We start from the raw sequence: 27,868 nt of genomic DNA on the forward strand, positions 1-27,868 counted from the left end.
GGGAGTAAAGAGGCGCTCCTTTGCATTACTCTGCTTCTTTCTCCCCACCCTGCTGGGCAGTGAAGAACCAGGCACGCTGGGTGCAGCAATTCATCAGAGACATGGAGACCCTGTCCCAGGTCACCAGTGACCCGCACTTCAACATCATCATCACTGACTATAGCAGCGAGGACATGGACATCGAGACGGCCCTGAAACAGTCCAAGCTGCGGAGGTGAGGGTGTTCCCGGCGGGGCGCAGCCTGAGCAGCCTCTTCCTGAAGTCCCATCAGTGCCCTGATTCTCAGTCTAGCTCTTCCCAGAGGATTCACCCACCCAGAGTCCCATCCCAGGAGCCTGCATCACCTCTGTGCTGCCTGCTGGCTTCCTCCTGGGACCATCACAGCTGGGTCCTGAGGCTCAACCTCTCTTTTGCTCTCCCCGCAGCTACCAGTACATGAAGCTAAGTGGAAATTTTGAACGCTCGGCTGGACTCCAGGCTGGTGTGGATCTGGTGAAGGTAAGTGGCCTGAGAGGGGCCTGGGAGACGACAAAGGCTGGTGAAGAGACCCTCAGATGGCCAGCTCCTCAGAGAGGAAGCCGCAAGACACACGGTCCTCTCTGCTACTCTGCAGGGCCAGGGCCAGGGTGGGAGCATTTGTCCGGAGTCCCCAGCATCCATGAAGACAGTCAGGGTTGCCTCTCTGATCACGAGAATTGTGCCCCAATGCCCAGGGCCGTGGAAATCCATCCAGCACTTTGTTTCACGCAAGCTTGTCGGTCACTGAAATGGGAGAGAGCCAGAGGATGGTCCTAGAGTGTCCTGGGCTCCTCGCCCTGGTCTAGGGGGACTGCTGACGCCCCCATCTGCCCCCAGGACCCGCACAGCATCATCTTCCTCTGCGACCTCCACATCCACTTCCCAGCTGGCATCATCGACACCATCCGGAAGCACTGCGTGGAGGGCAAGATGGCTTTCGCCCCCATGGTCATGAGGCTGCACTGCGGGGCCACCCCCCAGTGGCCTGAGGGTGAGCCTGCTCTGGGCTCGGGAGGGTGGGAAAGACCTCTGTGCCTTGGTGCTTAACCCGGAGCTGGAGACAGTCCTGTCTCCGGCGGCAGCACCCCCTCTCCATCTCTTCCCCCTCCCCATCTCCACTCACCTGGCAGCCCTGCTCACCTGGGCAGACCATGAAGTGGCCCAGGGCTGAGCTGACGGCAGCGGCAGCAGCAGCAGCAGCAGCAGCAGCAAGGCTGAACACTTCCTGGGTTTTCCCCTTCATTTGTTCATCAGACATTTACCAAGCACTTACTATGTGCCAGACTGTGTGCCCACTCAGGATGCAGAGAAGAGAGGTTTCCTGCCTGGAAAGGGAGCCGGGCATGGCTGCACCCTCGGGGGCTGCTGTTGTCATAGCCTCCTGGGAGCCTGTCACCAGCCCTTGGTCCCTCCCTGGAGGACTGCTGCCTTCTCTGGACTGGGAAACGTAGCTCAGAGGGCTTTCCCCACAAACAGGAAAAGGGCTCATTCAGATGAGAGTCTTGCGCCTCCCAGTAAAGGGTCTAGGGGTGCAACCCTGGAGCCCCCTCGGTCCACCTCCTGGCCTGGGTTCAGTTCCCCCGGGGCTTGTCTGTCTGCAGGCTACTGGGAGGTGAACGGATTCGGGCTGCTAGGCATCTACAAGTCAGACCTGGACAGGATCGGCGGCATGAACACCAAGGAGTTCCGAGACCGCTGGGGCGGAGAGGACTGGGAGCTGCTGGACAGGTGACTGGGGAGGGGCCTACGGTAGGAGCCTGGGGCAGGGGCGGGGCTAGAGCCCCCCAGGTCCAGCCCCCTTGGCCCCACTGGCCTGGATTCCTTTCCTCGCTGAGACTGAACTATTGGAGGGGATCCTGCCTCTGCCTGTGTGGCAGGGCAGGCGTGGAGGGTGCTTGGCAGACAGTTAGGGAAGGGCACAGACTCTGAGCTGCAAGGGTGTGAATGGTAATGTTGTCCGCTGGGCACCCCCTTGCTCACCCGGGAGAACATGGCTGGGGAGAAGGCTGGAGTTTTTGGGGGTTTATGAGAGAGTCAACACAGGGTCAGCATAAGAGCCAGCGTGGACCGTTGAAAGCATTGAGTATCCAGGAGGCTCTGGGTCCCTGGAGCCCCGGGAGAAGGCAGTTTTGCAGAGGAGGACAGGCTGGCGGGATGCAGGGAGAGGGCGTTTCAGGGCGTGTGTGTGGGTGGTGAGGAACCAGGAGGCTTAGTCTGAGATTCCACCTCAAAATTCCTCAGGAAATTTGCCACCAAGGGGAGGAGGGGGAAAATGGATGACACCTTGAGATTTGAGCTTTAGGAGTGAGGGTGAAGGAGAGAGAGGAGGAGAATCCAAGAGAGAAAGGATGTAATTGCTGAAGCAGCGTCCAGAGGAGGTAGACGGGGCAAGGTCAGGGGCCCAGGGGGAGGGGACCCTGACGAGGAAGATACTCTTCTCCCTGAGAGACCGGACACCTCCTCACCACCTAGTCACTGGGCACCTGACTGGGTAGGCGATGGACATCCTCCACCCCCTTCTTAGTGGACGTCCTCCACTCCCCAGACTCTGGGAGGGACGTGTGGTCATCTCTCTTTTCCAGGTGAGAAAACTAAGCCTTGAGGAGAAGTTAACGACTTGCCCTAAATCTCTCAGCTATGACTGTCTTGAAAACCCGATCTGAAAACTTGAAAATCGGATCTGTTTGATTTTTCCCTAGAGGGCAGGCAGGCAGGCAGGAAAGAAGGTGACAATATTAAGAGAATTTAAGGTGCAAACGAGGGCCCGTGAGGGAGCTTGTGTTAGATAACACAGCTCCCGTAAAGCTCCATGGTCAGACCCCAAAGCGGAGAGAAGCCTGGTGTTACCTCCACCCCTGGGGGAAGGCAGACTTCCACAGTTCTGCCTCCTGTGAGGCCCAGGGAGTAAGAAACTGCTCCAAATTCCAGTTATTTCCACCTGCTGGGAGCACAGGCCTCCCAACGGGAAGAGGGTGGGAGCTGGGACAAGGTCTGCTTCCTGACTCCCCCTCCCTCCATCAGACAGGGTGGAGGGACCCCTGCTGGCCGACCTCCAGGTGTGGTGAGCACTTGTACCCTTCTTCACTGGTCCTCACCACATCCACCACTGTATCCATTTATCCTTTCTAGGGAGAGAGGCTCTGAGACACGGCCCAGGCCGTTTGGCTCTCTGCCCAACCCCTGCCCCATGGGACGCGGCCAGGGCCTGGTGGGGTCGTGGCAGGCGGGCTGGCCCTCTCCCCACTTCCCTCAGTGCTTCTGTGGCTCATCCCACCCTCCTCCTACCCAGGATCCTCCAAGCTGGCCTGGAAGTGGAGCGTCTCTCCCTCCGAAACTTCTTCCATTACTTCCATTCCAAGCGGGGCATGTGGAACCGCCGCCAGATGAAGACGCCTTAACCCCGGCATTGGGGGGCACCTGCTGGACCGATGGCTTCTGGCACCTGGACCACAGTGGCCCGGCCAGTGCCCGCTCACTGCCGGAGCGGAAAGGGAGGGGAGCAGGGGCCGTGGTGGGCCCAAGCAGCCTCCGAGTCGGTACCCCCTGCCCCAGCAGCCGTCCTCCACCTCTGGGCCTCTGGGGCCAGGAGACGAGACAGAGATGGCAGAGTTCTCAGGAAGGGCAGCGGGACCAGGTCAAGGGAGGCAAGCCCAGCCTGGCCACACCACACTGATGGGAGGTGCCTTCCAGTGCCCACCCGGGGCTCCTAGCGGGGCAGTGACCATGGACTGGAAGCTTTTCTATTGGATGAATTTTACTGGGGTTTTACTTTTTTTTTTTAACAGAAAACCAAAACCACACATGTCCAGACCCAGCATAGACTGTGAGGGGGTGGAGTTGTACATTTATAGGAAGGGCACTCCCTCCCTGCATACCTCAGACCCACGGGTACGTCCCTGGGCCCTGGACCGGGCAACTGGGGAGCTGGCCCCACGTGGAGCCATTAGTAGCTGCCCCGTGGGTCCTTGCCTCTGGGACACATACACCTTCCAGGTAGCCGACCGACAGCTGGCCGCCGATCAGGGCATTAACCTCACCCTCCAGCCGCACTGTCTCCAGACTGACTGGAAGCACAGAGTGGACCAACTCCTCCCAGTGCCTCAGGGGGTTGGGGGCCAGGGAACCTACTGGGGTGGTGGGCTCCTGGCTCCCCGGTGCAGGGCGGACGTGCATCACAGGCGAGGGAGGGTGGGGGGATGGCAGGGAGAGAAGACCCCTTCTGTCCCAGCCACCTGTGAGCTGGGCCTTGGGGACCACATGAAGCAGCGCGGGGAGAGGGGGAGGGGAGGGGTGAGGTCCAAGGGGAGGGATGAAAGGGAAGCGGGAAGCCTGAGTCCTCACAGCCCAGCCCCCTCCTGCCGCCCCGCAGGGAGGAAGAGGAGAAAGACCCTCTGAACTGGGGAACGGGGCCCCAGGGGGGAAGGTCTGGGGAGGTGAGGCGAGGATGTCGTTCTGTCCACAGAGCGGGAGCAGGACTGAAAAGTGAAGCCGTTTCAGGGAGCACAGCCCTCCGCCTCTGGGGCCTGGGGCACCCTTTCTGTCACCTAGATCGCATCACACACTTCTCTTGCACTAATGGTCCCAGGCGCCTCTAGACTGGGGATGTTTCTACTGCTGCTGCCTTCTGCACTGCTCTAACTCACCACCGCTGCCCTGGACATGCGGCCTCGCAAACCTCAGCATTTGCGAGGAAGGGCCCAGAGCAGGTGCGGCGGGGCCCGGGAGGCCAGTCCGCTGGGCCAGGCTCGGTGTCGTGATGGAGTCCAGGTCTCGGTGTGTGGAACTGCAGGGTCTGCCCGGTGGGCCCCGCGGTCAGCCAGAGCACAAATTTGGCCTGCAGGAGAATGGAGCCTGGCGAGAACCTTCTGGAGGTTGACGAGAACCCCTGCCTCCCGCCTAAGAAATCGTGAAGGACACAGACTTTTCGGTTAATAGATTGTGGCTTGTGGATGCTCGATCTGCCCTCAGGCTATGGCCTTTTATGGTCCTGGCTCACATGCTGTGCCTTCGGGGAAGGACTGTAGGGAGTAGATGAGAGCCGCAGCTGCCTGGGCGGCCAGGTTTCTTTCTGGGGCTACTTTTATCCCTGGGCGTTGCCCAGCAAGGCCTGAGTCCACCCAGATGGTCCTCCTGCTTCACTCCTCCTGAGGACAGACGTCTGCCCAGCCTCCCCTCCCCGGCCTGCCACCCCCCTGCCCCAGCCAGTGCCTTGCATTCTGCGTTTGTTACCTCCACACCGTCTGCCTTAATGGAGGGGGCCTGGCACGGCCCCTACTCGGTAGGGAAATGTGTAGGGTACGGGGAGGGAAAGCGTTAAATACAGCAAAGTCTCAGAAAACAAAGTGCCCTCGTGTTTTCCTATTGCCCATCAGGGTGGGAGAGGGCTGGGCAGAGGGCCCAGGCTCACGTGGCCATCTCTAAGCTCTGAGGCCTCCAGTGGACATGCCAGGGACTCTCCGTATCGCCCTTCATCACCTGTATGTGTGTGTGTGTGGTGGGGGGGCAGGCAGCCTTCCCTGCGGTGTGGTTTACTCAGGAGGGGGACCACGAGGTTCCTGTCTGAGGAATATTTCCTGTGCAGTAGATTCATGCAGGTTGGAGCTTTCAGTTGAGAAAGGCTGATGGACACAGGAAGGTCGGGTGAGGAGCTGAGGTGTGGCTTATTCTAAGAGAGTGGACAATCGAAAAGCATCTGTGTTTAAGCTGGGCATGCCCTGTTGATGCGTTACAGTACAAAGGTACCATCCTGGTCATATCTGATCTAGGCAGAGATTGAAATTAGTTTGTATTCCTTAAGCACATGCCCAAGAGAGGGTGCTTCTGTGAAAGCTGCGGCGGCCAATTTGTTAGTCGTTCAGTCATGTCCAACTCTTTGCAACCCCATGGACTGTAGCCTGCCAGGCTCCTCTGTCCATGGGATTCTCCAGGTAAGAGTACTGGAGTGGGTTGCCATGCCCTTCTCCAGGGGATCTTCCTGACCCAGGGATAGAACCTGGTCCCCTGCATTGCAGGCAGATTCTTTACTGTCTGAGCCACCAGGGAAGCCCAGAGGCAGCCAATTGGAGCTTCTCAAAAAGCATCCAGAGGAGACTGGTCTGCTGCTAATGCAGCAGATGGTAATTACCCTAGGCACTGAGCAGGGAAACCTGACTCAGAGCAGAACCCACAGGAGAGGGAGTGACTTAAAAGCCTTTTCCCCTCCAGGCTTGGGGTTGCTCCTTTGAGCCATTTCCAGGACACAGATGGAGACAGCTGCCCGCCCGGGTGCTTGAGCCTTCACAATTGAAGACACAAAGATTGACTCATGGTGGATCTGCAGAAAGCTTTATGGAGAGAAATCATTCCATCCTATAGAAAAGAGAAAACAAGCTGGGGCAGAGGGAAGGAACAGGGTGGGGTCAGAAGCAGAGTCCTTAAGCTGGGCAGACCCAGCTTTCCATAGGCATGCCTGAGGCCCAGGAAACAGGTGGGTGGTACTCGAGTCCGAGCTCAGGACTCCAGGCCCAGATGACCCCGCTTAAGCTGGGAGAAGAGCCCATCTTTGTTCCAGCACCGAGGGTAGGAAGCAGGGGTGTCTATACTGCCCTCTGAGTCTAGGAGCTCTCCCCGAAGCTGTATGCTGTGCCCTTCAGCCTCGCAGATCAAGGGGGAGAGAAGCAGTTCCAGGCCCAGCACCTGTAGGGGAAGCAAAGAGATGAAGAGAAAGGCAGGCCAGGCCAGACCAGCGCCTCGGGCCCAAGTGTCACACAATCGACCTGGTGCCTTCCCAGGGTGCAACTGCGGGTTCGGATCCAAACCTGAAGCAGGGCCTGAGGCTCTGTGCTGCCAGCTGGCTCCCCATGGTCCTGGACTCTGTCAAGGAGAACACCAGCATCTCCCTCTTCCCCCACTAACCGCAGCCTCCACCCTCCCAGGCTGCAGAGAAGCTCAGCCTAGGAGGAGAGAGCAGAGGACTTTGGTGAGTCTCAGCCCATGCTCTGCTCCATGACCTCATCCCTGCCCCAGGTCTACATTCTTCCCCTTCTGCCTGGCGAGCATCTCTCTCAGCCCAAACCCACAGAGGTGAGAAGGGCCACCTGTGCACCTCCCATCTTCCCTCACCTGGGCTCCAGGTCTTGTTCAGAGAGGGGTCCCAGCAGCCAGGAGCCCAATCCTATGGGCCCCGAAGGCTGTGATGAAGATGTTGATCATGACAGTGATAAAGATCAAGGCGGTGGCTGCGTTGTTGAGCTGGTTGAGTCGCCACTGCTTTTCCACCTCATTAAGGTTCAGTAGAGCTGTGGAGAAGAGGGAGAAGCAAATGATGGCCTGGGGGTGGGGAGATGACAGCCTGGAGCTTCCCCCACCACAGCCCCTCAGAGATCAGGAGTTGGTGGCCATTGTGCTGCAATGCCTTCTCCCTCACTGACCATGAGGGGTGTTCACGTGGTACTCAATAGAGCCAATTTTGGAAACTTACACTGGGTCTTCTCAGAGTGGGGAATGCACGCTCTAAGGAATGCTGCTACGAGTTAGTGAGCATGGTCACTTAGCAGGTATTGTACTGGCTACTAGATGGGATGCTAGGAGGTAGGTCAGGGTGCCTGCCTGCACTGTGTGGTTGTTACTTGGGCACTTGAAGGTGCACAGGGCTAACAGCAGGTTAGTGTAAGACTGTGCAAACGCACGGTGTGACAGGGAGGCATTTGGGACTTTTCTTCCCACCGACCCCCCGAGGCCAGCTCCAGGCCCGGGCTCCTCACCCATGACCACGAGGAGGATTCCGATGACCACCTGCAGGATCAGAGAGATGCTAAGGAGGGTGACGAGGGCGAAGTAGTTATAGGAGGACGGACCCCGATCTAGCACCGCTTTCAGCTGCACAGCGTTGGACATGAAGAGCGCCATGTCCAGCAAGCTCTCCGCCAGGCTCTTCTTGGTGGCATAACGGTTCAGGTTGACGAGCGGGCTGCTCCCTGGGCTGGGGCTCCCAGGCTGTTGGGGACAAAATACAGGCTTACCCAGGAGGCTCCAGAAGGGAAGCGGTTGAGAGGCTGGGAAGGGGTGTGCTAAGTTGCTTCAGTTGTGTCTGACTCTTTGTGACCCCATGGACCTAAGCCCCCCAGGATCCTCTGTCCATGGGATTGTCCAGGCAAGAATACTGGAATGGGTTGCTAATCCCTTCTCTAGGGGATCTTCTCAACCCAGGGATCGAACCTGAGTCTTCTGCATTGGCAGGTGGGTTCTTTACCACCTCTGTTTTCCCCTGAGAGGAGAGCATTGCAGAAGACAGGATGAGGAGTTCTGAGGCTGAGTGGACAAGGAAAAGGCCTCTCTCCTCCCAGAACGATGTGGGCCCCAAGGCGGGGTGCAGAGCGCCACAGATGGAACAGGAGCTTCGCACTCTTGGGTTCTGCTCCAACTTGACCTCGTGGGGACCCCTGCAGCCACAGCCTTGCTCGGGCACACACACCCCAGCTGTCACACCCAGCCCATTATACACACGTCTGTGAACATGCATGTATGTACACAGGAGTACAGGCCGGTCAAAAGAATTCATTTGTTTGTTATTACTTTTTAGCTAGAATTTATTGATGCATAATTTACATTTGATTTGCTTTTGAAACATTAAGATGAAGTTTTACTCTCAAGAAGCCACTTACTCTAAAAGAGAGGGTCACAAGCAGGGCTGTGGGGGCAGGGGGCAAACGGAATGCTGCAGGCAACCTGCAGTCTCTCGAAAGAACTGGGCGCGTTTTGAGGCGATTCATTTAGGATGGCGCTGGATATGGATGCACAGCCTAAAGAGGGCCCAGAGCCGGGGAGACATGTTGAAAGGTTCTGGTCCCGCAAGGCACCGTTGCCCCGTGTCCACGTGGTGGCGCTCGAGTCCGAAGGAGCAGCTTGGGCAGCTGGGGTGTGGGCGCTGGGGGGTGGGGTACAGTTTGGTGTTTCTCCCTGAGGAATCCACTGACAAGGCAGGGTTGGTGTGAAACCTGGCCTCACAAAGGCTAGGATGGGAGCCTGTTCCCAGGTCTGCTTCGGCTGACCTAAAACCCACCAAAGGTGTGAAACAGGGGTTGAAATGACCCAGTGCTGACTTGGGTGGGCCAGTCACCCTGCAAGGTGGGGACTGTGGTTAGAGGACAGACGGCTGAGAGACTCGGGGAGGCGGTGCCTAGCAAGGAGTCCCCATAACAGTCGTGTCTGACTCTTTGCGACCCCATGTACCAGGCTTCTCCACCCGTGGGATTTTCCAGGCAAGAGTACTGGAGTGGGTTGCCATTTCCTTCTCCAGGGGATCGTCCCGACCCAGGGATTGAACCCAGGTCTCCCGCATTGCCGGCAGATGCTTTACCCTCTGAGCCCCTGGGGAATCCCCAAAAGCAGGGGAAGGGTTTTCTTAAATTCTTCTGGACGATTTAGGTGCAGCCTTGCCCTGAGGCAGAGGGATGACTGAAATGACTAGAGGGGGCCCTCCCTATGGCCTGAGGATCCGATTGGATGAACCCCCGAATCCTGATGGATGCCCCTCTTTTGTTCACAGCCAGGAGCCCAGGAGCGACCCCCTCCCACCCTAGCCGCCCGCCCGGCCCCGCCAGAAGTGCGGCCGGTGGGCGGGGACGGCCGCAGGGCGCGCGCCTGCCTCGGGCGCTGGGCCTTTAATAAGGCCGGGCGTCCGGGAACAAAGGCCCGGCCTGCGCGCACCGGCCTGAGTCACTTCAGTTCCTCTGCCCGTGCCCGCGCCCTCCCCACCCGGCCCGGCCCCTCCTTGCCCCTCCTGCGCCCAGGGGTCTGAGGAGCCGGCGCGGTGGGCGCGGGCCGCCGATGGCCCTTGGAGTTGTCCGGCTCCTCTGGGCGGGGGCCGGGGCCTAGACGCCCCACCGCCCGCGCCACCCCGCCCCCCCCCGCCCCTGGGCCTCCCACTTTGGGCCTCAGTTTCCACACCCACAAACGGGGGGTTAATGCCATTCGAGAGGCGTCCGAGTGAGACGGAAAGAGATCTCCGAGCCTCGTTTTTCCCATCTGAGGTCGGTCTCACAGGGACCCCTGGCCCTCAGCGTCTGTCTCAGCCCCCCTCCGCCCTCACTGTTCCTCCAGGACAGCGGGGGGCGCGGGGGGGCCCAGACCCCAGGGTCCTCCTTAGAGATGCGCGGTCCCCAGCCTGCCCACCGCGCCGGCTGAGCACCCAGGCGGGCTCTGCTGACACGAAGTTGGGGCCCGGCGTTCTGGGCGGCAAGGCCACGTGGGTGGGGAGAGCGGGGGTGGCTGACCCCGCAGACCCCGCCCCGGGCCGCGGGCGCCTCACGCCGCCGGGCACAGCCGGGCGCGCGCTCTTCCTCGCCCTGCCCTCGGTCCGTTTCAGACTGCACTGTCCCCAGCCCGCTTGCCAAGTCCAGCTGCCCAGGCTGGTGTGGGTTCCAACCCTTGAAGCCGTGGACTGCGCTCCGTTGTTCCGCCAGACGGTTATTTATCCCTTCATCCTTGCTGGCCTGTACTTCTGTTTCTTGAGGAAACTTGGGTTGGATAGGGAAGGAATGCCTTTTTGAGCAGAAAAGTAAACACAGTTTTGCAGTTGTTTATTGTCCCATTTGAAAAGACCCTGATGCTGGGTGGGCTTCCCTCATAGCTCAGTTGGTAAACAATCTGCCTGCAATTCAGGAGACCTGGGGTCGATTCCTGGGTTGGGAAGATCTCCTGGAGAAGGAAATGGCAACCTACTCCAGTATTCTTGCCTAGAGAATCCCATGGACAGAGGAGCCTGGCAGGCTACAGTCCATGGGGTCGCAAGAGTCCGACACGACTTAGCAACTAAACCACCACCATCACCTGATATCACCTGATGCTGGGAAAGATTGAAGGTTGAAGAAGTGGAGGACAGAGGATGAGATGGATGGATGGCGTCACCAACTCGATGGACATGAGTTTGAGTAAACTCCAGGAGGTGGTGATGGACAGGGAGGCCTGGCGTGCTGCAGTCCATGGGGTCGCAAAGAGTCAGACACGACTGAGGGAGTGAACGGAACTGAACTTATAGACAGTAAGGTCGGTGGGGGCCGCCCGCTTCAAGAGATCGTTCTGCCCTTTCTTGGAAACGAGGTTACAGGGGTGTTCTCCCAAGGGGGTAAGTAACTGTCCTACCAAAAAGCCATGGGATGCCCTTCTCAGAGAGTTTAGGACCTGGAGCCCGCCCACTGGATGCAGGAGTGGGGGCCCTGAGAGGAGGAGAAGGCCTGGTGGGAAGGCCAGGAGAGGAGGATTTGTGACAGCTGGTGGGAACCACAGGAGGCAGGCCAGGTCCAAATCCCGCTTCTGTGACAAGCTCGGTATTCCCATCACCCAGCTCCCTTTCTCATCTGCGAGATGAGGGAGGCAGGATAGATGATTTCTTATGTCCCTTCCAAGCCAGGGCGGTCTAGGTGCGGGGAAGTCCCTCCTCTGAGTGGAGTCTCAGGGGCCGGGGATATACCCTCTAAGAGGCAGAGTCCAGGTGGCTGGGCACCAGGCCAGCGTCAGAGGCCCTGAGTCACTCACCCTAGGCAGCTCCAGGGCAGGGGTGACCCTCCATTGAGTCAGTCAGCCCTGAGAAAAGCCACATGGCAGTTTCCCTGTGGATCAGCTATAACACAGGGCGTCAGACACAACAGGCCCAGAGGAGCCATGGGCTGTTGGCCCCGTGTTGGCCTCAAGATGCCCGACTACCCAGAAAAGCCACCTGGCAGGAGATGGCAAAGAGCCAGGCTGGTTTCAAAAAGGGGAAAGGCGGATCCTAGCCCAGGAAGAGCGATTCGTTCAGGTGTGTGGATTGGGGCGACCTACTATGCCAACTCACCTTTAAGGAGGTGCTGTAAGGCAAGTGCAGAGAAGAAGAGAGCAAACCCGGCAGTCAGGCAAGAAAAGAGAAAATTATTAGAGGGAAAAGACAGGGTGACTGACTCTTAAGGAGAACCAGCGTCCTCCCTTTCTGACAGAGTCCTTCTTATACCCCACCAATGAGAAGTTCTCCAAAGGGACGGTCACGTAGCTGGAGGTCTGGAATCTGGTGGTCTCGCAGCTTTGAGAAGATAGGCACAGTGAGATAACAGGGTGCCATTTGGGCAATTTGGTCAGTCTCAAGGATCACTGTGATTTCCTCTTTGTTTGCAAGGTCGACATAATGAGCCATCTTAACAATGAGCCCCCATGCAGACCCTATCACCTGTGAGCTCTCAGCCTCTGTCAGGGTTAAGTGTGAAAAGGTGCCTGGGTCTGTCCTACTATGGGCTTGCACAGTAGGTCCCGGCAGTGGGGATGACAACAGTTTCCTCTTACAGATTACAGACCTTGTGCCTGACTCGGCTAAACACAGGACATGAGTCATCTTATCCAGTCCTCACACAGTCCCATGAAGTTGGTCAGGGCACCCTTAGGGGTCAGGGCACCCTTAGGTTGGTTGGTCGGTCAGTCGCTCAGTCGTGTCTGACTCTTTGCAACCCTGTGGACTGTAGCCTGCCAGGCTCCTTTGTCCCTGGGATTCTCCAGACTAGAATACTGGAGTAGATTGCCATTTCCTTCTTCAGGGTATCTTCCCGACCCAGGGATCAAACCTGTGATTACTGTAGTTGACAAGAATGGAGGCTCTCCGAGAGCCTGGGTAACCTGTTCAAGGTTTGGCAACACAGATTTTATGCCAGTTCTCTATTTGCCAGAGCCTGTAATTGTGACTCCTACACTTCAGCCTCCCAGAAGATAGACTCCCAGCCTCCAAGGAGTTTAGGATCTAAAGATAGACTCATGTGGCTGCAGATGAAAGAAGACCGAATGTACACTTGCTCAGGGGAGGAATAACACCCCTCCTGGGGCGACACTTGCCTTGGGCTCCTCTGGTCACAGCAGGCTGTGCCTTGAGCCCCTGCAGAAAGGGCCCAACACCCATAATCAAAAGGCTAGAGTTCACACTGCTAAGAGGTGACCCAGGAGGGGTTGGAGAGAATAGGGTTGACAGAGAAAGTTTCATCTGGATGTTTTGGGTTTTGACCCCTCTGAGTGTTTGAACTATCATAAAACAACAACAACAAAAATTAAAACACAGTATGCAAGACTTCTCTGGTGGTACAGTGGATAAGAATCTGCGTGCCAACGCAAGGGACATGGGTTCCATCCCAGATCTGGAAGATTCCACCTGCTTTGGAGCAACTGAAGCCCGTGGGCCACAACTCTTGAAGCCTGAGTGCCTAGAGCCTGTGCTCCGCAACAAGAGAAGCCACCGCAATGAGAAGCCCACGCACCGCAACAGAGTAGCCCCCTGCTCAATGCAACTGGAGACCCAGCACAACCAAAAGTAAATACAGTATTTTTAGAAAAAGAAGTATGGACCCCAGGAGGCCAATGATTAATATAAAGCAGAATTTATAATTCTGTCTCACCTGGGACCCAGCTTCTCCGTGTGTAAAATGAGAATAATAGACCCTGATTCGGAGAAGGCGATGGCACCCCACTCCGGTACTCTTGCCTGGAAAATCCCATGGACGGAGGAGCCTGGTAGGCTGCAGTCCATGGGGTCGCGAAGAGTCAGACACGACTGAGTGAATTCACTTTCACTTTTCACTTTCATGCATTGGAGAAGGCAATGGCAACCCACTCCAGTGTTCTTGCCTGGAGAATCCCAGGGACTGGAGAGCCTGGTGGGCTGCCGTGTACGGGGTCGCACAGAGTCGGACACGACTGAAGCGACTTAGCAGTAGCAGCAGCAGCAGGCCCTGGTTAGCTCAGAGGGCTGTTGAAAAGATCAATGAGATAATGTGGGTGAATGTGCTTTGAAGACTGAAGCCTTAGAGCAAGGAGATGAGAGGGAAGTCCCTCCCACACAGGCCCACACTCCCACCTGTGGGCGGAGAGGCATCTGAGTGGAGGATTCTGACATGGCCTGGCCCCGCCCACACTTCAAAATTCCCCTTTGTCATCTCAGCAGCCCCTCACACCCATCTTTGAAATGGTTCTGCACCCAAGGTGGGCTTCCCAGGTGGCCCCAGGGGTAAAGAACCCACCTGCCAATGCAGGAGATGTAAGAGACGTGGGTTCGATCCCTGGGTGGGGAAGATCCCTTGGTGGAGGGCATGGCAACCTACTCCAGTATCCTTGCTAAAGCCAATGGACAGAGGAGCCTGGCGGGCTTCAGTCCATGAGGCCGCTAGGGTTGCCAAGAGTCAGAACATTAAACACTCATACACACCCATCCCAGCCCATCCCATTGGAAACCTTTCTCTTCACCTGCCGGGGAGCCTCCTTCAGGGAGGGAGATTCTCAGACAAGTCCACCTACCCTGGGTTCCCTGCTGTGCAGACCAGACTCCCCCACGCCCACCCCCTGCCTGGCTGGCTCCCACCTCCCTCTCCAGCCTGAGCTGAGACTCACCCTCCCTCCTGGGCCACACCACATGACTCACCGTTCCTGAACACACCCCACCCTTCCGCCAGCTCTACTCCCTCCAGGGCTGAAGGCCTTTCTTCCCCGTGGCCCCCCACCCCCAGGTCAGCCCTCCCTTCTTAGACCCTCCTCTCCAGGAGGCCCCTCCAGTGCCTGCTTTCCTAGGGGGAATGCATCTTCCGTGTTCCTGGGTCCCCTTGGTGGCTTGCCCACATTAAAGGCACAGTAAATGATGACAGCATTGAATTTTTTATATGAAGGGTTTACTTCAAGGAGTTTTTCCAGAAAAGGCTGAAAAAGAAGGGATCTCTGAGGGTGGGGTTGCAGACCCAAGAACTGCTGGGTGAGGGGTGTGGTGCTTGGACAGTGAATATCAAACTGAAACCCCTGGCCCAGGGGTAGCCCTTTCTCCCGGTCTCAGGGAACCAGTGACTCAGGCTGGCCGCTGCCACTGGTCTTCAGGCCAAAGCCCGCAAAGGCCCAGAGCCCCGAGGCCTGTGTCTGGGGCCGGCACTCAGCCTGCCGCCTTGCTGTGCCAAGCGCAATGGGTCTCGCCCTTAAAAGTCAACAGTCTCTAATCCACCGCGGGTGGGGTGTCCGCGGGCTGTTCCCGTAATAACACCCAACTGGTCCAGGAGTCTCCTCTCAGGCCGGGGGCGCAGCCTTGCGAGGCGCCAGCCACCCCCCCAGATGCCCGCGGGCCTTGCCGCCGGCACTCCGGACTCGGCTCGGAGACCGTCCCGGGAGGGTGTGCAGCGCCTCCTCGTCCGCCAGGGGGCGGCAGCGCACCGCGCGGCTGGGCCGGAGCGCCGCTGATCCCGCTGAGGTGAGGTGACTTTCTCTCTGACAAAAGGGGGTTAGAGGGACTTCCTAACACTTCAGTGGGCACGGCTCGGAGTTCCCAATGCAGGGGCCCCGGGTTCGATCCTTGGCCGTGGGGCTAGATCTCACGTGCTGCAACTCAGACCCAATGCAGCCAAATTACTCCCCCACTCTCCAAACCCCAACCCCCACCAGGGTTCTGTGTGGATTTGCCACACAGAAACTGCCAAAGAAATGGAGCAGGAGTTCTTTCCGAATAAACACATTGCTCTGGGGCTTTGAGACCCACCCGGCACTTTGCTCCCGGCTTTGGGGTTCTTGGCAGCATTCCCCAAGCCCTCCTGACCCACCTCTGCTCATGGTAACCCCACCCCATCCTTCCAGGACCAACACGCTGGCCAGAATTTAAACAATGATAACTGAATACTGAGATACCATATACCAGGCTGACCCCCATGAAGTGGGTTTTTCTCTTTTTTTTGGCCACACCAAGCGACTTGCAGGCTCTTAGTTCCCTGACCAGGGATTGGATTTGGGCCCTTGGCAATGATTACAGCCCAGATTACACGGGGCTGCCAGGGAATTCTTGTGAAGTGGGTATTAACAGTCCCGTTTTACACGTGAAGATATTGAGACTCAGTGATTAGCTGCCCAAAGTCACCAGATAATAAGGGACAGTCCTAGCGCCAGAACCCTACACCTGAATTCTCTTTTCTGTTACACACCCGTGGTTCTCAAATTGTGGTCCCTGAAGCAGTAGCACCTGGGCACTTGTTGGAAACGCAGATTCTCAGACGCCACCCTAGACCTTCTGAGTCAGAGACGCAGGCTGGAACCCAGCCATCTGTGTTTTCACAAGCCTCCAGGGGATTCCGACGCGGCTAAAGTGTGAGTGCCATCCGTCGACTCCGCGCTACCACACTGAAGCTGGCGCTTCACATGCCTGCCACCGTCTAAGCTCTGTGCTAGACCCTTCCTTCCATCGGCTGTCCCTGAATTCTTTTAACAAGACCCATTTTTCAGACGAGATGGGTGAGGCTCAGAACAGTTCAGTACTTTTGCCCTGGGATCACCCAGCTGTTGATCTTAAGAGCTGGGATTTGAACCCAGACAGGCTCTGCAGCCTGTGTCCTCAACCCCTACAGTCTTTGCATGCATGCTCAGTCACTCAGTCCTGACTGTTTGCGACCGTGTGGACTGTAGTCTGCCAGGCCCTCTGTCCATGGAATTTTCCAGGCAAGGATACTGGAGTGGGTTGTCATGCCCTCCTCCAGGGGATCTTCCGGATTTAGGGTTTGAACCCACATCGCTTGCGTCTCCTGCATTGGCAGACAGGTTCTTTACCACTGAGCCACCTGGGAAGCCCATTATAGTCTTTAGTCCCTGGAAACCCCTCAGAGGTGTACCCTAGTCTGAAGGATGCAGAGGGAATCTTTCCAGCTCTTCTCACTGAACAGGGTGTAAATCCAACCCTGCGTTTGACTCCAGCTGGCAGCACAGACCACCAACCCCAGTCCCCAGGGCCAGGTGCTGCCCACCCTGTTTATAAGGCCTGACCTGTTCACCCTCAGACTGTCTTCATGTCTTCACTCAAACATTTACAGAGCCCTTCTTGGTTTTGCAGAACCTTAGATTTTGCGGTGGACCTGAGTCCAGATGGGAGGCAACACACAGGTAAATGGAAACGACTCTCAGAACAACTAATCATTAAGCAAATGGGTTCATCAGTACCATTTTGTAGACTCCATATATGTGCGTTAATACACAGTACTTGTTTTTCTCTTTCGGACTTACTTCACCTAGAGTGATAGGAGGGGGATGAAGGCTCAGGAGGGAGGGGAGATATAATTACATACGTATATATATGTGTGTGCTCAGTCCTCAGTTGTGTCCGACTCTCTGCGACCCCATGGACTGTAGCGCACCAGGCTCCTCTGTCCATGGGATTCTCCAGGCGAGAACCCTGGAGTGGGTTGCCATTTCCTTCTCCAGGGGATCTTCCCAACCCAGGGATCAAACCCACGTCTTTTGTGTCTCCTGCATTGGCAGGTGGATTCTTTACCACTACGACCACCTGGGAAGCCATATAAATATATATATAATTATGGCTAATTCACGTTGTACAGCAGAAACCAACACAATATTGTAAATCTGCTATCCTCCAATTTTAAAAAGTCATAAAGCAAAATATCAACATTCCACATGACGGTGCACATTAATTTTGTACCTTCCCACTGGATGATACGTTTGCAGAAGGTGAGAATTATTTCCTTGGAACCTCAGGCAGTCAGAAGCCGCGAGGGCTGTGCCGACAGTCCCTGGCTGCCATCCAGGGGAGCAGACCTCATTGGGAGATCATATCTGACACGGAGATGGGAAAAGGGAAGGTGGTGAATTTCCCACCCCACCCAGCCATAAGCAGAGCCTGCCAAGATCCAACATGTCCTCAGCTCCCTGGCATGTCCAGAGGTCCCTGCCTCTCCCATATACCCCTGCTCCCCGTGTCCCCTAACATGACAAGGTTTAGCAGAGAATCAAGCGCCTAGAGAGGGAAGCAGAAAGGGAGATAGCAGGGCCTTTTAGTCCCACTCCAGTAGATAAGCTTCACGGGAACAAGGACTTATCTGTCTTGCTCTCTGCTGTGTCCCAGAAATCGGCGCCTAGCCCGGCACACTGGATGAGAGAATGATGGCTCTGTCACCCCTGTGTTCATTCAGAAGGGGCTGAGGCGGCAGGACCGCCGAGCAGCGCTCCCTGGACCTCCCACATGGAGCTGTCTGTGGGGACAGGAGGTGGTGTCCCATGGGTGTGCCCACTCCTGATGCGGCCCTGGTGTGACTTCACAACCTCTGTAAGTGTGTGTGTGTCCACTGTCTCTGGGGTGGGCCGTGCCTGGTACCGGGCAGGAGACGCTATTGTTCTCACTGCTGTTGCCCAGCTGCCACTCCAAGCAGGTGAGACCCAGAGGGTGGGCAGTGGGTGCCCATGGATCAAAGCCAGGTGCACACGACCCTCAAGGTTAGCCAGCCCTGGGACTTCTCTGGTGGTCCAGCCGTTAAGACTCTTTGCTTCCACCGCAGGGAGCAAGGGTTCCTACAGTGGTCAGGGAAACTAAGATCCCTTAGAGGCTGCACAGTGTGACCAAAAGTTAAAAAAAAAAATATTAGCCAGCTCTGAGTCATATGCCCCCTTGCGCGCAGAGCCTAACTGCCAGGCCTGTTGCTGCCCTAGCCCCAGGAGTCACCCGCTCTCCCTCCAGGCCCAGCAGAGCTGTCTTCCCTCCTTAGGATCACAGCTCCCTGCCCCAGCTCCTGCAGCCTGAGCAGAGGCTCTGGTGTCATGGGCCGGGGTCTGAAAAAGATGAAGGTCAGGGGACAGGCGGTTCTGCACTTGGAGCCTGGGGTGCCATCTCTTCCCCTGGTGACCTCAGGCAGCTCACAAGACCCTCTGCTTCCCAGCCTCCTCTTTGGCAAAAGAAGAGGATGCCAGCCCTCCAGCTCCTTTGTTGTGAGGAGCTAGTGTGTGGTTAAAAGGGTGAGCCGCTGCTGAACTCAGCCAAACCATCGGCTAAAGGGCTGTGGAAGCCCCAGGCCCATCCTCACCCAAACCCCCGGGCTCCTTGGGAATGACCCATCGGGGTTGCTGCCCACACGGGACAGCCCAAGCTCCAGAATGCTCCACATGTACAGCCTCTCTTTCCATAACTCCATTTCTCCAGCTCTTATCACATTCCAGGCCCTCTTCTAAGCATGTTTATCTGTTATCTCAATTCCTTCTCATAGACCTTAAGAGGGGACATGCAGATTTAGAGAAATTAAGCAACTTGCCTGAGGTCACACAGCTAGAGACAGGGGAGTCGAGATTTGAACCCTGGTCTGTCTGGAAAAAGTGGAAGCAGTGACAGATTTTATTTTCTTGGGCTCCCAAATCACTGCAGTTGGTGACTGCAGCCATTAAATTAAAAGATGCTTGCTTCTTGGAAGGAAAGCTATGACAAACCTACACAGCATATTAAAAAGCCGAGACATCGTTTTGCTGACAAAGGTCTGTATAGTCAAAGCTATGGTTTTTCCAGTAGTCATGTAGGGGTGTGAGAGTTGGACCCTAAGGAAGCCTGAGCGCTGAAGAACTCTGGTGCTGAAGAAGACTCTTGAGAGTCCTTTGGACAGCAAGGAGATCAAACCAGTCAATCCTAGAGGAAATAAACCCTGAATATTCATTGGAAGGACTGATGCTGAAGCTGAAGCTCCAGTACTTTGGCCACCTGATGCAAAGAGCTGACTCATTGGAAAAGACCCTGATGCTGGGAAAGATTGAGGGCAGGAGAAGAGGGTTACAGGGGATGAGATGGTTGGATAGCATTGCTGACTCAATGGACATGAGTTTGAGCAAATTCTGGGAGACCACGGAGCATAGAGAAGCCTGGCGGGCTGCAGACCATGGGGTCGCAAAGATTCGGACACGACTTAGCGACTGATCAACAATAACAACTGTCTGATGCTAGAGTTCCTGCTGTTAACATTGTTTATTTATTTTTACATAGACTCTGGCTGCCGATGAGGAAACCATGCCTTTTTTTTTTTTTTTTTTAATATTTATTGGCTGCCTTGGGTCTCAGGTGCGGCTTGCAGGCTCTTTAGTTGTGACGCTCAGGCTGAGTCGCTCCACAGTATGTGGGATCTTGTTTCCCTGCCCAGGGATTGAACCTGCGTTGGGAAGTTCTGTAAGCCTCTGGTCAGCTCTTATTCTTTTACCACCTTCGCGGAAGGCCAGTGCGTGTGTGTGCTCAGCTGCTTCAGTCCTGTCCAACTCTGTGGCCCCGTGGACTGCAGTGGAAGGCCAGTGCCCTGAGTAAATCTTGCCTCTAGTGCCCAGCTGAGTATCTGGCCAGCAGGTGCTGAGGAAGGGAGGGAGAGTGGGAGGAAGGAGGGAGGAAAGGTGGGCAGGCGACTGGTCCTGCCCTGAACCACTAGCCCGGACCCAGGCTGCCAGCCCCTTTCCACGGCCCAGGGTGATGCACAGGCAGTGAGGCGGTTGCTGGGTCACTGCTGTGCCCTAGCTTTTTCTAAAAATACAAAGAGACGAGCCCTCCAAGGCCACCAAACAGATCTCCAGCTGCCCTGTGGGGTCAGTTCGTGCCACCGGGCACCTGCTCCTTCTGGATCCTACCTGACAGCTGACCCCATATCCCTGGAGCTATTTACTGCCGGACAAAGTCCAGTTGTGCGGAGGTAGCAGCTCTGAGCAGCCTGTGCTGAGCTGTGGGACACCCGGGTGGTTTCGGGGTCTTTTCCCCAAAGCCTGGTCAGAGCAAACCCTTCTTCGCTGGGGCTCCGAGTCCAGGGCCATCAGTCCCTCCTGCTCCTTTGGAGTCTGAACAGCAGCTGGGTTCAAAGATAAGGACACTGGCCTCAGAGTCAGGACACCGGAGTCAGGCTCCTGCATTGCCCCCAGCGTCTGCGGGACCAGCGACCTCTGTTAGCCTCCTACGCAACTGGGAGTACTAAGACGACAAAGCAGTGGCAGTGTCATCGTGTTCTGAAAGGTGTATTTCATGTGTGGAAATGAATCTCATGAGATTTGGACTGAAATGTTAACAGCGTCATCGCTGGATGCTCAGATGGAGGTATCCTTATTCTTTGGGCTCTATCTGTATTTCCAAGTTCTTCCTCAAGGAACACACGCAGCAAAAGAAAAAAATGCTAGAACAACCACCCCACAGTTGATATTTAAGTGTTTGTCTTGACTTACAGGACAGTTGGGGCTTCCCTGGTGGCTCAGTTGGTAAAGAAACACCTGCAGTGCAGGAAATGTGGGTTTGATCCCTGGGTCGGGAAGATCCCCTGGAGAAAGAAATGGCAACCCGCTCCAGTATTGCCTGGAGAATCCCATGGACAGAGGAGCCTGGCAGGCTACAGTCCATGGGGTCACAAGAGTTGGACACAACTTAGGGACTAAACCACCAAAGGACAGTTTGAGGAGCAAGTTAATGAAAGCAGGTTGCAAGCTTTAAAGGGCTTTCCAAGTGTTGGGGGTTCTTATTTTAATATTTATTTTTATTTATTTATTTGGCTGTGTTGGGTCTTAGTTGCAGCACTCGGGATCTTTGACCTTCATTGTGGCATGCGGGATCTAGTTCCCTGACCAGGGATTGAACCCAGGCCCCTGGCACTAGGAGCGTGGAGTTTTAGCCACTGGCTGGACACTGGGGAAGCTCCAGTGTCGGGGGTTCTTAACACTCCTTCTGGCAGGGCCTTTAGGAACTGGGACCCAGGTATGGGGAGGGAGTAAGTTTTCCAACTCCGCACAAGGAAACCCCATAAATCAGCTCTGCTGCCCTAGGGTTACCATTCCTCACCAGGTCAGAAGGGGAGAGAATGACGGTCCGATCTGTGTGATGCCCTGGTTGAGGGTGGGCATGGCCATGTAGTGCGGTGCCCCAGCCTGCTCAGTGCGTGAGTCAGCAACACTGATTGAGCGCCGACTGTGTGCTGTGCCCTGTGCCCTGTCCTGAGAAGATAGCTTTGTTTGCTTTCCTCAGTCAACAAGTGTATCGAGCATCTCTCTGTTTTGAGGAAGTCAGAGTACAGGGGGCGTGGCCTGGAGGTGGGGAGCCTGGGCCGGGTTACAGAGAGGGGTGGGCGCTGTGGGAGAGAGGAACGAAGCAGGAAAGCAGAGGACCACCCCTCTGGGGAGCCTGGAGGAGCTCTTGTGGACTTGAAGGCCATCTCGGCTGGATCGTGAAGGATGAGAAGAGTCCTCCAGAATGTCCTTCGTCTGGGGGTCACAGAGCCCTGCCTTGGGAAACAGCTTCCTGGGGGAGAGGCTAGTGGACTGTCTAAGTGATGTTCATGGAACCCCGAGGGATCCCTGGTACAAAATGTATTAAGAATTTCAAGATGGTAATGGCCTTCAGCCAAGCACAGGGCCTTTCTCAGTGCTGGCCCTTCTGAGCAGTACCTTGAAGCCAGCCCGGCCTGCTCGCCTGCATGCATGCTAAGTAGCTTCAGTCGTGTCTAGCTCTTTGCGACCCTATGGACTGTAGCCCACCAGGCTCCTCTGTCCATGGGATTTTCCAGGCAAGAACACTGGAGTGGGCTGCCATGCCCAGCCTGCTCGCAAGTGCAAGGAAAAGGCTGAGGGATTTCTGTCACTGGGAGGACCACCAGCCTTGGGAAGCTAGGTGACTCTTCACAGCATCTCGGGTTAAGGTTGGGCTCCAGAGGCGAGCTAACCCAACCAGATCTGGTTCTGTGCTTAACCCTTCCTGTTGGTGGCTAGGGATGTGCTCTCTTCTCTAATGGTGCCCGCAAGGCTGGAGGCCCCAGGCTCCCTTCCCAAGCACCCAGACCAGGGAGCAGCCAAGAATACAAACACACATGCCTTCGGGGGTGGACGTGGCAAGAGATGTTTCTGAGGGAAGTGCTGGCCTCACGTTAAGGCCTCAAAAGATGCACTCTTCTTTCTGCCAACAGGGCATCTGTTTCAGCCCTATGCCCCACCCTCTCATCTTTCTAATGAGGAAACTGGGGACCAAAGAGGCCAGGAGAACCGTTTGGGTCACACGACTCGCCAACACTGAAACCAGAACTCAGGTTTTACAAATGCCCCCTAAGCGCCCTTCCCCTAAAGGAGCCCTCTTCATTGGATTGTGGGGGCCGGGGGTGGGGGCTGCCCTCGGCAGTGGTCTTCAGGCCTCCAGACCCTCCAGGGCTGAAGAAACCACTGCTGCCCACCGGAGGACGCTGCTCACGGGGCTCTAGTGGTATGGAGAGGAGTTGAGATCTGGGTGGAAGAGGCTCATGACCTTTCACCTTTAGGCTCATGCCTTTTCACCCTTAATTTGGGCAGACAGTAGAATAGACAGGGAAGGAGAGAGCCCTGTGCCAAAGGTAGTCCTGCTGCTAAAACCTGTTGGGGGCGGAGCCTGGGCCCTTCCTGTGGGGGAAGGAGCTCTGTCCTGTTAAAGGTGCCAGAGGAGAGTCCTAATGTGGGTCAACAGCAAGACCGGGAGAACCAGGAGTGGAGACTCAGGACACAGGAGGGGGTGTACACGTGGGGGTGGGGGTCCCTGCCCTCACTTCAGGAAGCAGGCCTGAGCCCTAGGGAAAGCAGCCAGGCTGAACCGATACACGGCCCCCAGGCAGAAACAACTCCAGTCACCAATTAGCAGCAGAAAGTGCCCAAGGGCATCAAATATTTACCTTGTACAGGGTAGAATGTTTGCACATGTGTGATCGAATAGAATTTGCACAGCTGCCTCAGGACACAAGCTGAGGCTGTGTTGTAAGGATGAGCAATGAACGCAGAGGAATCAAGTCACTTCCTAGAGACCATCTGACTAGTTTAGTCCTGGCACTGGGAGAGAAGCTGGGTTTGCTGCCTTGGTCCAGCTCCCTGCCCTGGCCTCTGGCTGGTCTCCACCTCTCTACCTCTATCCAGCGCTGCGCCCTGGGGCCTGTGGGCAGAGGTGGCAGGAGGTGCTGGCAAGTGTTTGTGGAATCAGGATGGCACTTTCTGTCCCTACGTTGAGAATGTCCTCTGTACCCCGACTTGCCACCACCCACTGAACCTCCTCCCAGCAAGGATGTTGGCCCCCACTCCCTGGTAGGCCTTTGATGATACCTTCGGTCTGCTGACTGGTCTGTTTTCTCATTGGAACGTGAACTCCTTCAGGGTCAACAACTTACGGACAAACAAAGCTGTTTACAGTAAGTTCCTGACATAGGAACTAGTCCCATTCCAAGAGCGGGTTCGAGTCCACGGCCATACCACCCTGAACACGCCCAATCTCCTCCAAGAGCGTATTTGTTAAGTTCAAAAAAGTGAGCCTAGATATCCATCTAACACAGTCGGCTGTCCTGTAACAGGTTTATAATACTTCTCACACAAAGACTGCATAAAAAACAAACACAAAAATAAACACTTTTGATCTTACAGGACAGTACGTTGAAAAGTACGCCAGACACGTGAACTAACTTGTGTGACTGGACGTGTGAATGCACGTTCGCATGTTTGAAAGTTCACAGCTTGAAGGTTCGTGTGTAGGGGACTCACTGTAGTTTATGAAGTGAGGTGACCTGCCTAGGCCCCATGGCTTCAGACAGGAAACAACAGCTACTTGTCATCCATTTCCCAAAGGGCCACGCGTTCTTCCTTCCCTGGGCCTTGCACACGGTAGACACAGGCAGGCCTCCCCTTTAAAAACATCTTGAATTAACTTAGAAGAAGCACTGTGAGGGAGGGCTGGAGAGGGGCCGTACGGCAATGGACTCCCCACAGTTCAGTTCAGTTCAGTTTGCTCAGTCGTGTCCAACTCTTTACGACCCCATGGATGGCAGCATGCCAGGCTTCCCTGTCCATCACCAACTCCCAGAGCTTAGTCAAACTCACGTCCATCGAGTCAGTGATGCCATCCAGCCATCTCATCCTCTGTCGTCCCCTTCCTTTCTTGCCTTCAATCTTTCCCAGCATCAGGGTCTTTTCAAATGAGTCAGCTCTTCTCATCAGGTGGCCAAAGTATTGGAGTTTCAGCTTCAACATCAGTCCTTCCCAGGACTGATCTCCTTCAGAATGGACTGGTTGGATCTCCTTGCAGTCCAAAGGACTCTCAAGAGTCTTCTCCAACACCACAGTTCAGAAACATCAATTCTTTGGTGCTCAGATTTCTTTATAGTCCAACTCTCACATCCATACATGACTACCGGAAAAACCACAGCTTTGACTAGACGGACCTTTGTCGGCAAAGTAATATCTCTGCTTTTTAATATGCTGTCTAGGGCTTCCCTGGTGGCTCAGTGGGTAGAGTCTGCCTACAGTGTGGGAAAGCCGTCTTCAATCCCTGGCTTGGGAAGATCCCCTGGAGAAGGAAATGGCAACCCACTCCAGTATTCTTGCCTGGAGAATTCCATGGACAGAGGAGCCTGGTGGCCTACAGTCCATGGGGTCACAAAGAGTCGTACACAACTGAGTGACTAACACTTCACTTTCAGGTTGGTCATAGCTTTTCTTCGAAGGAGCAAGCGTCTTTTAATTTCATGGCTGCAGTCACCATCTGCAGTGATTTTGGAGCCCAAGAAAATAAAGTCTGTCACCGTTTCCTTTGTTTCCCCATCTATTTGCCTTGAAGTGATGGGATTGGATGCCATGATCTTAGTTTTCTGAATGTTGAGCTTTGAGCCAACTTTTTTACTGTCCCACAGACTCTTTTAAATGACAAGCCCACTGGATATTTTTCTAATCTCAGACTGAGGAAAACCTTTGTATACATAATGTGAAATCCAGAAGTCATAACAGATCAGTGAATGTGATCATGTAAAAAGTAAGCCTATTTGAATACAAATAATCGAAATAACAGGGTTTCCCTGGTGGCTCAACTGGTAAAGAACCCGCCTGCAGGGAGACAGGGATCCGACCCCTGGGTTGGGAAGATCTCCTGGAGGAGAGAACGGCTACCCACTCCAGGATTCTTGCCTGGAGAATCCCTTGGACAGAATCCCATGGAGAGCCCTGGTGGGCTACAGTCCACAGGATCTCAAAAGAGTCAGACACGGCTGAGCGACTAAGCGCGCACGTGATCATAGTAACATCAGCATATACCCTCACAGCAGATTTTCATGCCAAGCCCTGTGCCGGACCCTTTCTCTACGTTAACTCATTTCATTCTCATAAAAACCTGTGAATCTGAGGTTCAGTAACTGAACCTGTGGTCACTGAGCTGGTATATTAGACAAACCAGGATTACCAAGCAGTCTGCCTTCAGAGAGGCAGCGGTGGGCTCAGCCCAGGACTGAAGGGTCCTCGGAGGTGGTCTGAAGGTGGGAGGTGAGGCTGGTGGGTTGGGGGTGGGGCAGATGGGGCAGGGCCCGTAAGGAACTTAGACTTTATCCTGAGAGCCCTGGGGAGCGGTGAGAAGGTTTTCCTCGGCAGAGTGACATCCTTACAGTTTAGCAGGGTATCCACAGGCAGTACCACTTCCAAGCAGGTGGTGAATAGTGCACCACGATCCGGGTTGTGGGGGTTGTGTGGTGGTCCTGGCGCTCTGGCTCCTGTCTAGATGTCAGGGTCATGGGAGTGCCTCTCCTTCCCACGGCTTCTGTGAACCCACAGTGGGGCCAGCTTTAGGTCCTGCAGGCTGAAGGGCCCCCAGCCCTCAACGAGGTCCCAGTGGACTGCGTCTAGATTTCACAACTCCCTGCAGCTTCACCCCTCACCTCCTGCCTGCTGACAGCAATCTGCCAGGGCAGAAATAGCCCCAGCACATTCACAGCGCTTGCCCCATACATGTCGCACACGTCGGCCAGCCAGGGTGCTGAGCCTCCTGATGTGAGGCCCCTGCTCTCTTCCAGCCCAGGACCAAAGGCTGGCTGGTCTACTGCCTTTGCCAGAGTCTTGGGCATTTCTGATTGCAGAAGTCTCTGGAAGGGCAGCGCTATTGGAGCTCCAAGGAGCTGGTCCTAAACAGAGGCCTCCTGGCTGAGCCCTGAGCCCCTAGGGGAGTGGTGTCTGTGGCGGGCGGACATCACTGAGGGAGCTGTCAGGCGTCACCAGGCTGACTTCTCTCCCTGGGTCCCTCCTCCTGTCTTGTCTTATCGTGCAGCTGGGCTGGGGGCACTGCCAGGCTTCGTGGGAGCTGCCTCTGAAGGCCAGGCGCAGGGGGCGGGGTCTGGGCCTCAATGTAACAAGAGAGCTTTCAGAGCAAACCAGCTAACCGCAGGTGTGGTCTGTGACATAAGCTGTCAATTTTAGGCAGAGAGAGCCCTCCTCCATTCTCAGCTCTGCTCATCCCTCCAACTGTCTAAAATTTAGGTCAGGCTGTAGGAAAATGCTTATCTTGTTTGCATTCTTGTTGCATTCTTGCAAGAATCTATGAAGTGAAGTGAAAGTTGCTTAGTCGTGTCTGACTCTATTGCAACCCCATGGACTGTAGCCTACCATGCTCCTCTGTTCATGGGATTTCCCAGGCAAGAATACTGGAGTGGGTTGCTCTTTCCTACTCCAGGGGGTCTTCCCGACCCAGGGACCAAACCTGTGTCTCCTGCATTGGCAGGCGGATTCTTTACCACTGAGCCACCAAGGAAGCCCTGCAAAAATCTGTAGAGGATAAAAATGTGGACTTTGAACTGAGTGGTGTCCAAGCCTGGCTTTCCTGCTCGCCGGCTTGGTGTCCGTGGACAAGCTGAGTTCCCTGATGGAGACAAATGATGGTCCTCACCTCACTGGGCTATATGCTGATGAAAAGGGAAGATATATGTAAAACGATTGCAGTGCCCTTGGAATAACACTGGAGACAATAATACCAATGATAAGTGCTATCATTGTTGGAGGGAGTCAGGGTTGAGCTTTCTGCGCTTTTCCCACCATTTCCAGAAGCTCTGCTTTGTCAATTTGTTAATCTTTTCAGTTTATTTTGGTAATCTTTGTTCTTCCTCTCTCCTTTGAATCTTCTACTTGATTCCTTCAAGCATGTTAGTATTTCTAAGTCTCTAGAATTCAGTGTGTGCTTTACACTTAGAGCACATCTCAATGGGATATTTTTATGCAAATGGCTGAAGTTGGGCCTTGGTCTCAAAAAATTAACTCAAAATAGGATCTAGACTTACATTAAAGAGCTGAAGTTATAAAACACTTAGAAGAAAATATA

The 27,868-nt window shown here is 55.3% G+C and overlaps 2 protein-coding genes and 1 long non-coding RNA gene across 8 annotated transcripts in view; 2 read left to right on the top strand and 1 right to left on the bottom strand.

Annotated features, from left to right (window-relative positions):
- Positions 1–5,351, top strand: part of B4GALNT3 (beta-1,4-N-acetyl-galactosaminyltransferase 3) — a 97,868-nt gene extending 92,517 nt beyond the window's left edge. Inside the window, exons 16-20 of one of the 2 annotated variants that reach the window (XM_024991825.2) lie at positions 61–214; positions 426–498; positions 856–1,009; positions 1,620–1,746; positions 3,308–5,351. In XM_024991825.2, the coding sequence (XP_024847593.1) occupies positions 61–214; positions 426–498; positions 856–1,009; positions 1,620–1,746; positions 3,308–3,416 (617 nt within the window). In that variant the 3' untranslated portion in view covers positions 3,417–5,351. 2 annotated transcript variants of the gene reach the window in all.
- Positions 5,352–6,320: 969 nt separating this feature from the next.
- Positions 6,321–27,868, bottom strand: part of NINJ2 (ninjurin 2) — a 72,355-nt gene continuing 50,807 nt past the window's right edge. Inside the window, exons 2-5 of one of the 4 annotated variants that reach the window (XR_009494395.1) lie at positions 7,761–7,992; positions 7,120–7,295; positions 6,816–6,950; positions 6,327–6,693 (exon numbers count right to left, since the gene is read on the bottom strand). Coding sequence is in view for 3 of the 4 variants with exons in the window: in XM_010805633.4 (XP_010803935.1) it covers positions 7,138–7,295; positions 7,761–7,992; positions 8,661–8,768 (498 nt within the window). In the remaining variant the exon portion in view is untranslated. Of the gene's footprint in view, positions 6,694–6,815; positions 6,951–7,119; positions 7,296–7,760; positions 7,993–8,660; positions 12,677–27,868 lie in introns of those variants that run through there. The other 3 variants (XM_010805633.4, NM_001428269.1, NM_001101914.3) reach the window with 3 other exon arrangements.
- Positions 17,579–27,868, top strand: part of LOC104972574 (uncharacterized) — a 37,057-nt gene continuing 26,767 nt past the window's right edge. The window contains exon 1 of one of the 2 annotated variants that reach the window (XR_003034861.2): positions 17,579–18,076. This is a non-coding gene — a long non-coding RNA (uncharacterized lncRNA). Of the gene's footprint in view, positions 18,077–18,096; positions 20,852–27,868 lie in introns of those variants that run through there. The other variant, XR_009494650.1, reaches the window with a different exon arrangement.

This window comes from Bos taurus, chromosome 5 (genome assembly GCF_002263795.3).
Source record: "Bos taurus isolate L1 Dominette 01449 registration number 42190680 breed Hereford chromosome 5, ARS-UCD2.0, whole genome shotgun sequence".
Lineage (NCBI taxonomy): Eukaryota > Metazoa > Chordata > Mammalia > Artiodactyla > Bovidae > Bos > Bos taurus.